Consider the following 18361-nt stretch of genomic DNA (forward strand, 5'->3'; position numbering starts at 1 on the left):
ATCTCTAAACTTGGCAGTGTTAACATCTACCCACTGATTTCCGCATGACCTCATCTTGTTTATCCGTGGACTCCTTTCTCTCTCATATCTTTGTTGAGTCCTCGTTGGCAGCCTTCATCACTTCTTACCTTTGTTTGTTGTTGTTTTTACAAGTGGCACCACTAAAACTTGGCTTGAACATTCGTTGCTCCTGCAAGATCAGAGTGCTGGTTAGCTTTAACTTGTTAAGTAATGAAAAAGCAAAACAACATGTTGCGGAGACGTATAAGATGTATTTCTCTGACTCCCCGCAGGGCCGCCCGATAAACTCCCCCAGCCCACCAAGCCTTTGCCAACGGCGCCCTCTCCTCGCTCCCATCCTCCTTCGGACCCTCGTAAACAAGACAGGCAGACGCAACTCCCAATGCTGCCTACGCGACCGTCGCAGCCCAATGCTAAACCCAACATCTGCGATGGAGGCTTCAACACTCTGGCCATACTGAGAAGGGAGATGTTCGTCTTCAAGGTAAAACAACAGCATGTGATATCAAAACAAAGCTAGGGGCTCTTCACGTTTGGTTTGTTTCCAGCAATCTCAAGTTTTTAACCCAAGAGCTGTTTTTTTCTTTTACCAATAGCCTGGATCTCTTAGCTGTGTGGGAGCACAGAAATCATTGTTCCCAGTCCAAATCATCACTGAGCTAGAAGAGACTTCATCCCTGCACCATACGTCTGGGTGTAATACATAACTTGACTAGCTGATAACACCAACACAAGAAGAACCTGACCCTACAGTCCATCTCTGTTAGTCTTAATTAAGACCAACAGAGAAAAATTGCGATAAATATTTTATTAAATATATGAAAACACAATTAATAATAAATACATGAAAATACTCTGGGAATCCTACTAACAAGAGAGCTCAATTTCAGACTGATAGCAGCCCGGCTCGGTCTTATGGTAGGATTCACGGCAGGTCATAAGGTCAGTGTTAGCATGCTCAACAGTCTCATTTTGCAGCATCTAATCGGATTAAACAGATATCGACAAAGTTTAGCTTTGAGGATATAATCTCCATTTGAAACAACAATATTGTAAATATGTATTATAAATATGTGTAATATAAAATGTGTAATCGTATAATACACAATAGTACATATAATAGGATCTAATATACATGATTTTAAATTGATTGCATCCTGTGTTTCTTATCATCAGTTACTTGTTTTGGTTTGTAGTTACATGCAGAATAAATTGCTGTGAGTTTGAAGGATTATCTAAATATTATGAGCTAAATGAGAGCTTTTTCTGTTATTCTGCTTCATGTTTAGCATGTGCATAGTGTGAAAAAACTTCACTTGATGGTAATATAAGTTATTTCACAGTTTCACAGTGCGGTTCTAGCTTGTAGAAATACTGTGGAACCTGTTCTGTTCTCTTGAAGCTATTGCCTCTGTATTTTATGCCATTATTAAAGAGGCTATTATGTCTGAAGGAAGACTTCCTTGTTAACTTGGGGTCTATTGAACTAGAATTTACAAAGAAGGAAAGGCATGCAGTGCACAGTAGAATACAGTTTCTCCTTCTCTAGAGAAGCTCGGCTTGGTTTTCATTCCAGTACAAGAGAAAAAACACACATCTTTATCCTTGGTCTTAGCTTGTGAGAGCGAGACCTTGGCAACATGCAGTAAGGAACAGAGAAAAACCCTGGGGCTGCACAAAGCTGTCCTGTGTTCTCCACAGAAAGGAGAAAGAGTGCCTCTGATGCTTTATGTGAGTGTGACTGTATTTTCTGTGGATATAAATAGACAGTATTCATTGGTTAAATAAGAGACTTGTGGAGCCAGAGTAAAACCAGTTTTCGTCCTCTCTGCACCCCTCGCTGCAAATTTCTTCTTGTTGACTCAAAAAATAAATTTAAAAAAAAAGGACTCGTGGAGCTGAAGCTGCTACCTGTAAGGATATTTACCCAAAATTAGACTCGAAGCCCACACTGAGCCCGGTTTGGCTGTGGAAACAATACCTGCTTGTCACAGTAGTCTAGTCCAGCCTCTCTCTTTCACATGGTGCCTGCAGCAGCAGCTACTGTCAGCCTTCATTACTCCCAGGGCAACAGCCTGTCCTGATGGAGTGATGAGGATCATGGGATTTCTACAGAGCTCAGAGGTAGTGCTGAGATAAAAAAGATGTTCAGCAATCAGCCAAATGTTTTATGACTTTAGGAAGTGAAGGAGAAAGGCTCTAAATATCTGTCCCAGTGATCCCAGCGTCTGAAATTAAAATGTGGTGCACTGCTGCAGAAGTTTCCTGGTCTTATTTTATCACATTGGTCGTCTCAAGCATGACTTTGATGTTGTTTATATCTAATCTGTTTATATATCCAAGCATTGTTTTTTCTCAGTCTACATGAATATTTCATTCTTTTTTTTTATTTATGGCTACCTATATATTTACCTTTGCCAAAGAGGTTATGTGATTGGTTTAGTTTGTTTGCAGGATTCAGGATTATTCAAAAACAACAGTTTTGCAGAGGTGGGGCTTGAACCACAGACTATATTTATTTATTACAATTAAATATCAATTAAAATAGGAAAAAAAACCAGTGAGGTGAGAAATCATCCTTATATTCACAAGAAGGTTTCAGACACAAACCTGGATTCTTCTGGATCAAGAGACTCGATTGATGCTCGGTGTTGAGTGAATTTTCAGCCTTGGTGGAAGGATGCTGTGTATGTGCTCCGCTGCTTTACTGTGAGGACCTAAAACAAGGGATGTCATGATTTTATTGTTATGAGCCAACCATTTCATATAACTCACACCTTAAAATTGTAGGATATTGTTGATCTCAGCACTGTGCTGAAGATGTGTAAAGCACAAAAGAATCTGCTTCTAGAGGCTCTTTAAAATTAGACACTGGTATGTTTAAAAGGCAGGGGTCAGGGTAAATATTGGAAAGATGTATTTCTGTAAAAGAAGTAAACGTCCTTGGCAGTTGTGATGAGGACACACGATAGCTCCGAACATTGTGAATGAATTCTGCTAGAACTTTGTAGGGGTGTAGCGGGGGTCATGCTAAAATTTGGCTTCCATCCACCGACATCTTCAAGCTCATCCTCACGATTTATTGGTGCAAAACTGACAAAAAGGCTCATAACTTAGAAAGTACGATTCTTAGTGTGGTGTATATTGTCAGCATATAGTAAGTACTGTTGACAGATTTAAAATAGCATGTCACATTTGACCTCTGACCTCTCCTTCAAAGCCAATAGATTAATCTGAAGGTCAAAGTGATAATAATGCTACTTGGAACTATTGAAACCTGCCATTGTTTGTATTGACAACATACAGGTGATGATCTATGCTGATTCTAAATGCCATGTCACCTTGGACCTCTGACCTCTTCTTCAAGGTCAAATAAGGTCAAACTTTTATAAAAATGGCTTTTATCTTTAAATCAGGCTAAAATTTTACTGCCTTTGTTTATGTTGGCAACATTTAGGAAATGATATTGTCGATGCCTTCTGCTAAGGTGATCCCAAAATGTGTTATATCTTTAAAGTATCGTCAAGAGAAAGAGAATGAGCTTCCTAGTTATATAGATAATAACAACAATAAGCTCAAGTTAATAATGTCCAGTTATTTATAAATGAATACCTGTTATAAAAGGGTGTAAGTGTAATAAGCTAAAGTTTTAGCCTAAACCCTTTGCTCAGTAATTTTTTGTATTGATTTTATTTTTGTGTATTGCTATATTTACACTTTCAAAATAAAAGAATCATTTTTATTATTGTATGTTCCAATAGTTCTCCAGGATGCAATGGACCTGCAGAGATGTGATGGTTTGTGGGGAGAGAGCCCATTTTAGCAAACGGATATGAAAACGATAAGGAGCGCTTTGATGAAGTCATATTTCAGCTGTTTCTTTTGTGTCCCACTTGCTGCTCATCTGTACACTGCAGCCTCGTTTTGTTACGCATCATTTGGCTTAGTCCTGCCACTTTTCTATTAAGCACTGTATTATCAATTATTTCATAATTCACAAACTCTGTAACGTAAAGCTGTGATGTTTGATAGCTTATGTGCACAGTGCTTGAAAAACAACCTGTATGCAAAAGACATCATGTTTGCAATTTGTCTTAGTTAATGATAGTGTGCTAAATAAGAGGGGGGAACCTGTAATTGCTCGGCTTAAGTGGGCATCCACTTATGTTAAATTGGCATGGTGCTTCCATTATTTTGTTGGCTTTCAGCGTTTCACTGGCACCGCCTCACATTTTCCTAAACATCCCGGGGAGCGGAGGGGAAAGATTTGCCGAACACATGTAAGCGTAGCTGTAAATCCACTGTGTTCACATCGTTAAGACCACCAGCAATATCAGAGTCATGATGATTTGTTCTCCCCTTAGAGTAATCTGCGTCTCGGCCCGTGAATCAAGTGTGTTTAGTGAAGTGAAATGAATAAGGGATCACGGTTTTGACTTGGATTCCCTCTCCAAGTGTGCTTTTCGGGAGGAGCAGGTGGTCCTAATATTTCTTGATTCTCAGTGAGTATTTTGCCAACTTTCTGCGAGCAGACTGACGTATCGTGTTAACGCCTCTTTCCTCCTGGTAGATGAAGCTGCCCAACTGTAAAACAGTTTATCTGGAATCATAATTAGAGATGTTTGGATTACTCCGGACTCTGATAAATTCCCTTCAGAACCAGCCAATGTACACGCACGAGTCTACAGACTGGCTGCAGCGATGGCTCGCTGAGTTTTCAGGAGGTTTTTTAACTTCACAAGGCAGATTTGTTCTTTACTTGATTGTTCGATTGATTCCTTGCTTGGTTACTTTGCTCTGCGGGTCCATTTGGCCCCGCATAACTGGGTTGTACTCACCATCCCAGCTTGATTGTTTTGGAAAACCAAAGGCCAGTCGATGCAAAGTCATTATAGCAGAGATCTCAGCGGTCCCGCCGCCCCTGAGGTCCACAGGTAGTCCAGCAATGTAAAGTAGGGAGCTTTAAAGTGAAGGTGATCTGGTGAAATTCACTGGGAACAGTGAGGTTTTCAGTGCAATTTCATTGTTGATATGCATCATAGTAGGCTTTTGCAGCTCATTGTTAGAGCAATTCAGAGCTTGGATTTCTTTTCACATGGACCCGCTGGTCTACAAAAGGAAAAATAGGCTGCAGGAAAAAGTATTGTTGTATTTAAAATTATCATTCAGGGCACAACTCTGATAAAGATGTATGTTGAAACTTTGGATATCGCAAGTATTCTGTTTTAAAACATATAGGAGGCTACAGGTTTGTATACGGTACATCTCTTATCAATTTTCCAGGATATTTGGATGATTGCTGTCGGATACTCATCAAATATTTTTGCTGTTCTAGACCTTCAAGAAGGTATTTTTAATGAGTGGCACTAAAACAGCAGCAGAAAACAGTGAATCAAGAGCGATAACGTTGCCGTGCAGAGACAAAGGTTACTGCTTTTAGAAAATATTCACATGTTCCACCCTGTGAATTTAAAACGGAGAGCAGATTATCAAAGACTCGCTGGGAAAAATGTTCCACTTTCACGTAACGTTACAGATTCAGGATCGATGAGTAACATTCAGGGCTGAGACGCCCTGATTGTGGCTCTTTATGATGCAGAAGTCCTTGTTATAAGGAATGCTGGGATAGACTAGTCTTTCAAGCAGTGCTGAAAGATGTCTGATTTATACGGGTTAACATTAATCTACACAGCCAGGCCGGGAGTCATGCTTGTTAAAGGTGGTTTTTTTACGGTGGCTCATTTTTCTTTCCTAGTGAAGTGACACGGGGTCACCCGGGGTTCACCGATGACTTCACAGATCCAGTGTCAACGGTAAATGCCCCGTAAAGCTACAAAGTTACTGTTGTTTTATGGTCGCAGCCACTTCAGGTTCAACTTTCTGTGAACCCGCAGGCCATATGCTCTCCCACCGGAGTTGGAAGCAGCACACACATTCATGTATATGCATGCGTACACCGGTGAAGAGTGCTTTCTCAGGCTTTAATTGCAACCAGTTTTTTCCCGCTGTACCGCAAACGTGCCCGCGTGTGACGCTTATGCTGTCTGACAACAAGCAGACCAAAAAAAAGTTTCCAGGAGTTCGTTCAACTCCCATCAGGCTTGGATTGTAGTAAAATATGGATGGAGTCTCAGACATCATAATTAAAGTTTGGATTTGGGTTCATGGCTCACTGCTGTCTTGTCAGTTTTTAGAGGCAGAAAATCCAAACAGGGATTTGAGGATTTTAACTAAACATTCCCTACAACATGCTTTTCTTATAGCTGCAGTGTTGCTTTTATGGAGCAAGAATTCAAAACAAGGATGCAAGGATTACAAAAAGGGAAATTACTGTGCTCATGCTTTTCTTTGTGCTATAAGGTCTCTTTAATTCCCAAAGTAGTTTTTATCCCTAAAGCTATTTTTTTTTATTAAAGTTAAGTAAAACCTCTCTGTGAAAGCGGTGCTATAGAAATTGTTGTAGCTGTTGTTAGGTGATAGTTTAAAGCTCCAAATTCATTTCACCCACTATGTCTCTGCTGTCGTTGTGACTCATTATGTTCAGACACTTGTAGCTGCATTACATGGACAGGATTAGAGCCTTTTGTTGTGCCCACATGCAGGTATACGTTTTTTCCCCTACAAGTCTATATATAAGCTTCCACCAAACACTAATGCTTTCATCTACTCTAGCTTCCATTATTGGTGCGTTGCCCGTTATATAGACATATAATAATGGAAACTACCACCCCTCTCGCCCACTCACTGAGGGACACTTCCTTCCTTCGTGTGGACAGATATAGAGCAGGGGATTCTGGGATGCCGCGGGGCGCCTCGCTGTTCAGGATTGCCGATGCCGGAGCCACGCTCCTTGACTATGACATCCATTAATGAGAAAGCAGTTGCCAAATGGGCAGTGAGCTGTCGTGTCTTCTTAATATCTTTTTCAGCAGTGGAATGAAAAGCGAGAGAGAGAGAGTCCAAAAATAGCGCGCGTCTGGAGTGGATTTTTAATGCCACCAATTCAGTTTTCGGACAATTGTAAGACTTCTTTTTCAGGTGTCCTGAGAATTCAAAGAGAAAGAGAGATGAAAAGCTGAACACCACTCTCGTGTCTAATTTTAAAGCCTCTGGGTGATTAGCTTAGCTTAGTTTAACTGAGCAGAAAGATGAGAAGCAGGGGGGAAGCAGCCAGCTTGGGCATGCTCAAAGGTAACAAACGCCCTACCAGCACCTCTGAATTTCACTTAATAATGTGTTATCATTTGTTTTAATCTGTACCCACATTCCAGTTTGAAATGTGCCGGCCGCTTGCCCATTTTCTAATCTTTATGTTAAGCTAAGCTAACTCTCTGATCCTTTTCTCTTACCATATGTTTAATGTCCTCCTGTGAGATTGGTTCAGTGCTTCAGAGCAGGAATGTCAAACTTATTTTATATCAAGGGGCCACGTACAGCCCACTTTGATCTCAGGTTGGACAAGAGGAGTGGAACTTGACTTTCTGTCAACGTACAGACATTTAACTACTAATTTAATCCCTGAGATATCTTAATATTGGATGAAGAAGTGTAATTTTAACAGCACATCTCAGCTTTTCTGCATAAAATTATAGAAGAAGTTCTGCTCACTAAGCAGAAAGTCATTCTATGGTTTATCTATTCTATCTTTGGTGTAGCAAATACAGGTACAAATTTATGCCATCCATTGTATTTTCCATTATAGCCATTGCTCGGCCAATTCTAGCCCCTGGGCCTTATGTTTGACACCCCTGCTTTTTAGCCTTTTTAACAGCGGCAAATTTCCCATGATGACATAGTGTTTCCCAAAACATAAACACACCTTGTTAAAATAAACAGTTGCAATTGTTGTTTCCCATGAAATCACTTTTTGTTCTCTAAAAAAAATACGACTGAAGTTTATTTCAGAGTATAAAATTGCAGAAACTGATAACACAGCCAGTCATTTTGGCAGTTTGATGCCGGAGCTGCTAAACACCGTTCTGCACTCTTGACTTTGGGGATGGAGGCTTACATCGTGCACAGAGCGCTGCGCTGACATTTATTGGATTGGAAAATGTCCCCGCAAAGATGAACTGTAAAGCTGGCGTATTAGAATTAAAATCTAATGGAAAGAAAGAGCTGCAGGTTGAGAAGTGAAAGCTGCCGTGTTTTGTTGCGCTGATGAAGGTCGCGCTTCATTATTTACAGCAGTTACAGTTACGTCCCTGCAGTCTTGCTTCTTGGCCTTGAGCACATGTAGAAGGCGTACAAAATGCATCAGCGCACATGTATTTTAAAAAAAAATCTTCTAGAGTTCAGTTCCTCAGCGAACAGAGTAGACTTCGGCAGATAAATAACTGTGACCTCAATCCTCGTCCGTCTGAAATATTTGCACCCGTGCTCTGCTGACGACTCAAGCCGAGTGCGTGCGTCATGTTAGACGAGTGAGAGGTCAACGCGGCTGTCATCCAAATATCACTGTCTGTCATATTCTCACCTCTTCTCTCGGCACATAAACACAAAAGGCGGCAGCAGATGCTTACCCAGGGCTGACGTGGGTGTCGAGGTTTTTAGGTTTAACCTCATTTTTACACAACAAATTCAAAAAAGCGTTGATCTCTCGGAATAGCTTCATTGTCTCCACTTGTCGTTCTTTGCTAATAACAGGGCGGTCTACTTGCTCTTTTGTCCTTTGCAGAAAGATTTCACGCCAATTTTTTTCATTTTCATTGATTGATAAGTATTTATGCAGTGTTCAACGATTTGAGTCACTTCTTAAATGTGCCGTGTTCTTGTTTTTCATTCCTGTGTTGGCGCTTTACGTCGGGGCAAAGTCTGTAAATCATCAGCCTCGAACTTTCTAAGAGTCTGATTGAGTCATGTACCCAGCATGCCACTGTGAAGGGTCGGCGTGAGAACGCGTAGTGTAATTCACACCAGTGTGTTTCCGCTCGGCTCACAAAGATTAGTGATGCTGAGTTGTTTTGAATCTCTGTAATCGGTTTTTTGCCCCTCTCGCTTTCTAATCGTCTCGTGTCACTTGGTTACCACTTTATGTTGTGATTTTATGGTCGTTTGCATCTGTAGTCTTTTTATGATTTTCTGGATCTCTGTACACGTCTGACGCCACTTTGCTGTTGTTGTTGTTGTTGTGCTCTCTTTGTGGTCATTTTGTCTCACTTGGTTGTCATTTTATGGCTGTTTTGCATCTTTTTGTGTAACTTTATGTTCACTTGCATGCTTTACTAATCATTTTGCCTACATATGCAATTATCTTGGATTTCTGTGCATTTTATTGCATTTTTTTGTTCTTTTGCATTTCTTTCTCATTTTTTGGTGTCACTTTTATGATTTTTTTGCATCTCTTTGTAGTCATTTCGAGTTTTTTTGGCTGTCTGGGCACATTTGGCTTCACTCTGTTGTTGTTTCGCCTCTTTGTAGTCATTCAGTGTAATTTTATGGCTGTTTTGCGCCTCATTTTAGTATTTTGTGCCACTTTAAATCTCAAGTGATACTTGAGGCTGTTTTGTTTGTTGAATCTATCAGTCATCAATAATCTTCCCCACCCCTACTGGCTAGTGGCAGACACCAAAAGATATTCCCACAGGTCAGGTGTCAATGCTGCGGTGGTTCAGAGCTGTTAAGGTGGAACGAGGAGGATCCGAGCATTAATTAGGCACACGGTTTTAGTCGTGATTGCTGATTGGTGTCTCTGTGTAATGATTATTTGCCAGTCATCTTGCGGCAGAATCCTCATGAATTAATGCGCTAAACAGATACCTGTTCATTTCAGAATTAATGAAGTGCAAAGTGCTCTCCATCGTGTGTGTGTGTGTGTGTGTTTTGTTGATTTGTCAGCTCAGCAGGTCAGGTACTTCATGCAGTACACCAATGTGTTGTGCAGTATTGATTTTGCCAACAAAACACTCGGTTCAGCTGTTGGCGAGGTAGTTTGGGATCCGCTTCGCAAACTTTCCTCAGCACAGAAACTCATCGGTAGAACCAGATTTTTTTTATTTATCCAGGAGGGCAGAATTTATATTCCTGTAGAAACCAGATTTGAATTCAGCCTCATCGCTCTGAATGCATCATCATGTGCCATGAGACTATATATGTGACAAACTCCGTACCGCCCTTTTCCTCAAAGCGGAGAGCGGTGTGATATTTCCATCTTTCGCTAAGACTGAACTCGCTCTGATTTTTCTGAACGTTCCTGTAATTGAGAAGCGCCTGCTGAAATTCTCTACAAGTCGCCCGAGCTTTGTTTTCAGAGTGGGAGTGGGAAGTTGGGGCAGGCGGGAGAAAGAACATTTTCCCTTTTTATAAAGTCAAAAGGACTCAAATGGCTCGGATTTCACAGTTTTGATCTGTTTTCAATTACTCGGCCGGGCCGCGTACACAAGAAAATGCTGAACAACTGAAATCTATGGAGGCAGTAGGTGTGGAGCGAGAGTGGGAGAGGGGAGGAAAAAGCAGAGGAATTGGAATGAGAGACAAGGGGAAATGAAAAGAAAGAGGAGGACGAGTCCAGGGAGAGTGCAGAGTCCCAGAGAAACAATTGGATTAGACAAAGAGAGAGAAAGAGAGCTGTGCAGAGAGTCTTTGATAAATTGGCTGTTTATTTAGCTTTCGCTGTGAATGAGGCAGGGTGCAATGATGTGCTGTCTCCCCTGCATCCCTCGCTACGAGGTCGGGTTTTTTGGCCCGAGCGCCCAGCGTGTTAAGGAGGTGCAATTGGCCATTCATTGCCAAAGGGTGGGACATCTTTCTGAGTCCTAATGGCTTTTGCAGCTGTGTCTCTCCCCGGCTCCCTCTGTCATCAAGTTTCATCCAACATCAAAAAGACACACCTTCCACTCCCCCCCCCACCCCCCCCACTCCCCCCCAAAAAAGAAGTCAGCCCCTTGGGTCCTCATAAAGCTCCTGGCTATCACTTTTGCCCCTGTTCCCTGTTACTTGATGGTTTTTCCAGCATGTTCTTCAGGCTCTGCATGTGTAGCGACAGTCGCCGAGGCTTTCCAGACAACCTGAGAAAGCACATGTGCTTAAAAGCATCACGGCTGTCACCAGCAGGCTTTGTTGTATGAGCAGCAAAGCAAGGCGCTGACCTGAATTCAGCGTATCAGATAGATTCACTGCCAGCTGTGTCACTATATGCAGAAATTCCTTATAGCTGTAGTTTGTGTTTGTTCTTAGATCAGGGCAGCGTGTTGTTTGGGATCTTAGAAACATTCAAGTGCATTTTTTCCTACTTGATCTTCTGATGATGTTTTTCACACATGCGTGCGTCTTATTCTCTAGAACACACTGGATTCTTCCTGTGATTGCTGCTGCACTGAAAGAGGAAAGCTAAATCTTCGTTAAGCTGGCTTTTTGTTGGTTTTGTTTGTTGTTGGGGTTTTTTTTGCCAAAAAGGTCTTTATAGGATGACAGCAGACATCATGCTTTCAACTTAGTTTTCTAAGGGTATATTCTACCTCTGACAATCTGTGTGTCAGACCTAAAAGGTTCTCATTTATTCCTAACATAGTCCTCTGTTCCCTTTCAGGACCACTGGTTTTGGCGAGTGAAAGATAACGCTGTAATGCAGGGATACCCCATGCCCATCCGAATGTTCTGGAGAGGCCTGCCGCCCAAGATAGACGCAGTCTATGAGAACAGCGAGGGCAAGTTTGTCTTCTTCAAAGGTGAGGCCTTTACACTCCACCACCATCACTGTTTAGTAAAGCTGTTTTTCATTACAGGCAAAGCATCATAAAGCTTTAATCTGATCCTGCAGTGCTGTAGCCCAGTTGCCTCCGTGCAGTCCCGGCTTACAGTAGCTCCATGTCTGCTCTGTTATCCCCACAAGTCATCGTCTTGTATAAGCTGGATGCTCATTCCTCCTATATTCAATTTCCATGTGTGTATGTTGAAAATAGAGGGATTTTTTTTTTATGTTATCGTGCTCCCTCCGAGCACTGCACTGAGTTTAGTCTGGGGAGGATTAAAGCAGTTGTTTTGCTTTGGTAGGAAAGTTTACCACAAACAGCTTTGCCTTTTAATAATGCATATGTTGCATTTTTCTGCTCCAGTGATATATTTTCATATAAAATTGTCCACTGCAGTCAAACACAATCTGTATGCACAGGTCTTGGAAATCACTGGAACAGCATGTGCAAGGAGAGCCTCGCTGTTTGATGAGACCTGATTTTAATTGTTCTTCTTTTTTTTTTTACTTTACTGAAAGATTTGTCTTCACATTCAAATCTAGACTGAGCCCACAAAACAGCTTTACGACTAATTATGTCTGAAGCTGCAAAGCCACTTAAAAGAAGCAAACAAACACAGCCCTCATATTTGCATACACACAGAGAGGACGGGAGGCAGGGAAAGGCGGGGAAGGAAGGGTGTTGATGAAAGGAGACGTAGGTAACAACAAAACTCTGCTGGGATACAAAAAAAACTACAAATCTTCTCTCAAACTCGTTTCTATTTCCAACACCAAACAATTCCTGGAAATGCAGACTGCTGGTCCCGGGTGTGCCACGAGCTCTGCAAGTTTGATTTCGCTGCCTTCTCCTCCACCCTGCTCTTTACTGGGCAGCGGTAGAGTTAGAAAATTCATACTAACAGAATGCCTTTTTTCATTTGAACACACGCAGCTGATTTCCCAGAAGGCCTTGTTCTGACTGTCACCATTTGGAAGAAAAATTAGGAAGAAAGTCGGTCAGAAAGCAGAAGGCGGCACTTTAACTCCTCGTCTAACCAGGCGTTTTGAATATACTCTGAACAGCTCTCGTCTGATGAATTCTCTTAAAATACATCCACAGATGGGGACGTTGGAGTCTGCTTTGGCTGTCGTGGCTGAGACACTGATTAGCTTAGTGCTTTTTGGGCAGGTCTGGAAACAGACACCGTATACATTAAGAGTGTGCTCTTCGTTCCTACGCCAATGTCAGTGTATTAGTTGTTTCCCTCGCTGAATTCTTCAGAGACGCGAGAAGTTCAGCATGAATTTTAAACGCATCAGTCAAACCGGGCATGCTGTGTGGATTGCTAATCAGGCTATATGCCCTTACAGAATTACCATTCACAGTTTGGCAACACCATGCAGGCAGATTTAGAAGAAGAGTGTTTTACATGGAGAAATGTTGATTAATAAGAAGCTGTGTTGTGAATTGAAATTAAATTAATCAGATTAGCATGGGCTTTTGCAGCTTTACTCGGAGGCGCCCTGCGTATGCACAGCACACATATAGGGGTATGTATTTTCCTCCTGGGAGGCAGGATCCAATCAGAGCTTGATTGAGGCTTTTGTGTCAGAGGACAGACAAAGCTACTCTCTACATCTAAATTATGCAGACATGGCTTATATTGTTTTATAACAGATTAAGAGCACAACAATACGCAGGCTCGGCTAATGTGGTAGGTTAAACCTGCATTTTTTCTAATGACCAGCAGGGGGCAACTTTTATCGTTGCAGAAAGAATAAAGGTCTGTAGAAATCTATGGGAAAATTTTGACTTTGATTGATAGTTTCAAGTCTTTCTAAATATAACCTGATTTTCATTTGGCAACCCTATGGTCCCCACTAGAGTCATAAAAGATCAGTGACACTCACCACTCGCTCATCACGTCCAATTTTAATCACTTAGAGACAAAACTCTCACATTGAACTCGAGCTGTAGGCTGGACCAGTATTGGCGTGTACATTGAATTTTAAATTAAAAATGTCATTGAATTCACTCCCAACCAGTTTTGCCTGGTTCTGCTTTGTTCTTGTTTCTTCCTGTTAAAAGGGAGTTTTTTCCTCCCACTGTTTCCAAATGCTTGCTCAAGAGGTTTTCTCCGTATTCTTGTAGGGTCTTATTTCAAGTTTGGGGTCATGGTGCTGGTTACAGTTATATACAGCCACAGGTATTTGGTATCCTGCTTATGTCTGGCTCTCTTCCTGTGTGGTATATTGTCAGTGAAGATATTCACGGTGGCCATGAGGGGTCAAATGCTCTGCAATTTAAGAAAACACCGGCAAATATAAACGTGCTGCAAAAACACTCAAAACTTAACAGAAGTTTAATAAAGCAAAACAAAAGTAGAAAAAGTGTTTTTTTTATATAATACTCTACAGTAATGTATGTTTTCTATTAGCCACTTACTGTTAGCCACTTACTGTTAGCCACTTACTGTTAGCTTGTCACTTCTGCATCAGAGCTAGCTACCAAGTGCAGCTAATGTTAACTCCATGAATTATATAAAGTTTTATTAACATTTTTACTGTTTTTGGCTGTTCTTTGTAAAACTGTTACTCCATAAAGAGGTTTTTGTATGCACTCGATAGCTAAATGCAGGATAAAATGTCTCAAACAAAGATATTTTCATCAGCAGATTCTAATCTGAAACATTAAGTAGAGAAGAGGGGACGGTATAATGAATTTAGGTATGAATGTTCATTGCCCCAGACTAAATAAAACATTTAGGACAGAACATCTAATTTTAGCCAAAACATTAATACCCTGGCATTTTGGCTCCGAAAGGGTGAATGCTCAGTGAAAGGGTGAATGCTCGGGTCCTGAGCAGGAACTCTTCTAACACAGTGTAACCTTTTAGTACATTTACTGCTCCCTACCTTATACCACAGGGTTACAGATGGAGGTATCATGCAAAATAGCAGTCAGTTTACACTTCTGTTTTTTGTGAGAAATGGGGGTTATGTTTGGTTTATGTTCAGTAGTAGCAGTCAGCACTGTTCCTGCTCCATCGGCGCAGTTGTAGCAGTTTTTAGTTTTATGGGAGAATATCTGACAAACTTAGACTCTCCATAGACTGTCTGGCTGTTTGTTGTACATGGAAAAGCCTGCGATGATTTTTGCTTAAACGCCGTGTCAAAGAATGCATTTCCAGATCTGAACGCGATGATTTCAAGCAGACATTAAAGCAGCTTTGCCACGGGGTCACACTGGGCGTGCGTATGCATAATAAGTTAAGTACTCACAGGCGCATGTGTGGTTCCTGGTTTTCCCATTTTTGTGTGTGGCCTGTGTAAAGAGGAGGCGTCTCCTTTTTGGAACAAATCTTCATCCTATATAACACTTTTCATACACTGTTGAGGGCAGGCGGGGGGGATTAGTCGCTGCAGTGCAGCAGATGCCAGAGCCACCACTACATCAAAGCAGCTCTCATAGCTCTGAAGATGAAGCTCAACTTTTATGTGGAGGCCGATGCAAGTCGACTCCAATTTAAAAAAGAAAGCGAGAACGGAGAATCCCATTCTATGTAGGATTGGGGGGAAAAAAGAGTGAGAGAAGGGAAAGTTTGGGAGTTTTTTTATGAATCAATTTGAACTCATTCTTTCTGGGGACGGGTCACTATTAACCTCAGGGTGTGGCGTGTTAGCGTGGCGTATCAAGGCCGGGAGGAAGCGTGACCCACGGTGAGCGGAGCGCTGAGAGAGAATGACTTGAAATGGCAGGAATTTCCTTTTGAGAAAAAAAAGAGGCCGTCGCAGGTCTCGCCTTCCCATTTAACATTCAGCCAACACCCTGTCCTACTGTTCCTTCCACCTTTCCATCTCTAACGTATCCGTATTGTTTAAATACTTTAGGGTGAAATGTCAGACATGGGGAATTTGTGAAGAAAATGAATGAGGCCAGATATTGCTGGGATTTTGCCTCCCTTATTTGACATCCATTTCCTGCATTTGTTAAAAAAAGAAAGAAAGAAGTTGTGTGGTCATCTGTAAAGCTGACCCTGCAGAAATTCCATGTAGTGTTTCAGGCTGATTGGTGTTTAGTTAGACACCAGGGAGGCGCGAGGATCCGGCTCTTTAAACACAGCCAGTTAATCAGATTCTGCAAACACTGTTTGAATGTTTGATTCTCTGTTTTTGTCTTAAAAACAAGCTTTAAAAAACTTAAATTTACTTACAGTATATTGAACTTATATTCAATGTCTTGAATGTTACAGAGTTTCAGAGGCGACTGAAGCGTACTGTGTGTGTGTCTGACATCTGCACATGTCACACACTCCTCCTTGTCAACCCTTTTTTATGTTTTCCTCCAAACCCTGATTTATTTTTGTCAGCGCCGCGATTATTGAAAGAAATACTGTAAGTATTTTGGAGATATTAAACCGATGATTGCTCTTTTCCCGCTCATAAAACAGCAAACATTCATAGCCTCAGGCTCCGTTTCATTTGATTTAATCATATAAAGGGAATAATAAAAACGCCATCTGCTCTGCCTTTGTCATTCCAACTCCTTCTTTCCCTTTTTCTTTTCTGCCACGTACCTCCCCCCACACACCCCAACACACATTTCCTCTTGACCCACCCTACGCCTCCACCATTGATGAAGAAACGCACTTCCTGGGGTCACGCGGTGTCAGAAATGTGCTGTTTAACCTAATTACTCCACAGGAAGGAGGCTGTAGAGAGGAAAAAATGGAGGCGAGGAACAAAGCAGAAAAAGATATATGGTTTTTAATATTTCAGCAACAATATCACAACCCAAGTATTTACTTGGCTTCATGGATCCAGGAAACTTTTAAAAAATAAAGGTTTTAATTTGACTGTTTGGTTGCCAGTTTTCCCACAAGCTTTGCAGCTTTTTTCCTTTTATCACAGCTGAGCAGCTACCAGCTCAGTTTGCCAGCGCCAAAAAGTTCCCAGAGCACCTCTAAGCAAGGGCAAGTGGAGCTTGTCACCATTTCTGTTCCCTCTTTCAACAGTATCAGCATCAAATACAGTAATACAACGCAACAGGTTATTGCCTGCCGTGTGTTCAGTGCGTTTTGGGGGCTTTTGCTTCCCCCCCCCCGGAGGGTAATCCCCACGGTTACTCGTCCTCCTTCTAATTTTTTTTCTCACTCTCTTTCTTGATATGCAGGAAAGCAGTTCTGGGTGTTTAAGGACACGGTGTTGCAGTCCGGATACCCCAAGGACATCTCCCAGTTTGCCCACGGCATGCCCTCGCAGAGCATCGACACCGCCCTGTGGTGGGAGGATGTGGCCAAAACCTACTTCTTTAAAGGGGACAGGTGAGTACGAGTGGAGGTCTTAGATCAGATCTGGACTTTCTTCCTTGAAAGCCGTGTGCAAATTTAGCCTGCAAAGGTCTCTTAAAAGCGAAGCGTATGATCTTAAGTTGGTGGATATTTAGTATCACTAAACAAGAACGGGAAGAATGTTTTAAAGTAGTGTTTCTGATCTGGCACAGAGTCGCTCTCAACCTGATTTCATTTAACACTTGTGCTAAAGAACCATCTGTAATATGTTGCTACAAAATCAGGTCAGCGACTCCTCGTAGAGGACGGTTCATTAGTTTTCTTTGTTTGTCTGCTGTCCCACATCATCAGGGTAAAAAAGGTTCAGGGAAAATGTGGGATAGAGTTAGATTTTCCCCATGCCTCTCACACCTGCTATGATAGGTATTAGTTGGATTCACTCACTAGAGGAAGCTGACAGTGTGATAGTAAGATACTAGGTATACTCATAAAATACCATCTGTTTCCATTTTCAGCCCTGTGTTCCTCTAGCCTTATAGTACCTGCTTTGTCTTCCCGTGGCTCATCGTTTGTTCCTGTTTAGGTACTGGCGCTACAATGAGGAAATGAGAATCATGGACCTTGGCTATCCTAAGCCTATCACAGTGTGGAGAGGTGTGCCTGAATCGCCACAGGGGGCCTTCGTGGACAAAGCCAATGGTACGATTTGTCCTGCACAATACTCTGGTTTGGCAAGCAAGTCGCAGTTTGCTTGCCAGGCTGCATTGATTTCAGATGGTCACTGGCAGGGTAGCATTGATTGAAATTTGCCCCACTTATTAAACACAGTCTCAGTGTGTGGCACGCTTCCATACATGCAATACAGAGGGAAATGTTTTTTGCATATTCCAAACAAAAAGCAGGTCAGATCATCCAGAAATACATTTTTCCCTGTTTTTTATGAATTGCTTCACAAGTAAATATTGCGTAATCGGTCCTTCCTGCTCTGAATGCCATAAGACCCAGTCGGAGCCGGACTGTGGAAAGCAGAAAGGACAAGACCACCGCTGGGTGCTCATTCCGGTTTTAAGCCAACTGTCTCTCTTCAGGCTTGGGTAGGCGGGATTAAAATCTCGCAGGGAGCTCAACGATAGGCCGCTCAGATGGCAAGGCTACAAAAATAATCTTTTCCCATTGGATGCACCGTGCCAGGTGGGTTTGGGGTCTGGTCTTGGCTGCAAGTCGTTTGGAAAAAACAGAGCAGGTGGTGTTGAAAGCTCGCGCCATCTGTGTCGAAGATCCCCCGCCAGACCTGTAGCTGGGCGTTTCTGCCGGTGAGGCCAGGTGGAGCGTGCATCAATCAGAGCATGAAGGATGGACTGATATCCAAGCGGACGAT

General features: G+C 42.0%; 1 protein-coding gene across 2 annotated transcripts in view; it reads left to right on the forward strand.

Moving 5' to 3' along the window:
- The window catches only part of mmp16a (matrix metallopeptidase 16a (membrane-inserted)), a 76222-nt gene that overhangs the window by 53834 nt on the left and 4027 nt on the right, over positions 1–18361 (forward strand). For both annotated transcript variants that reach the window (XM_006806315.2, XM_006806316.3), the window contains 4 exons: positions 294–505; positions 11549–11687; positions 16866–17016; positions 17567–17682. In XM_006806315.2, the coding sequence (XP_006806378.2) occupies positions 294–505; positions 11549–11687; positions 16866–17016; positions 17567–17682 (618 nt within the window). The remainder of the gene's footprint in view (positions 1–293; positions 506–11548; positions 11688–16865; positions 17017–17566; positions 17683–18361) is intronic.

Source organism: Neolamprologus brichardi, chromosome 9 (assembly GCF_056152115.1).
Source record: "Neolamprologus brichardi isolate AB-2024 chromosome 9, ASM5615211v1, whole genome shotgun sequence".
NCBI classification, from domain to species: domain Eukaryota; kingdom Metazoa; phylum Chordata; class Actinopteri; order Cichliformes; family Cichlidae; genus Neolamprologus; species Neolamprologus brichardi.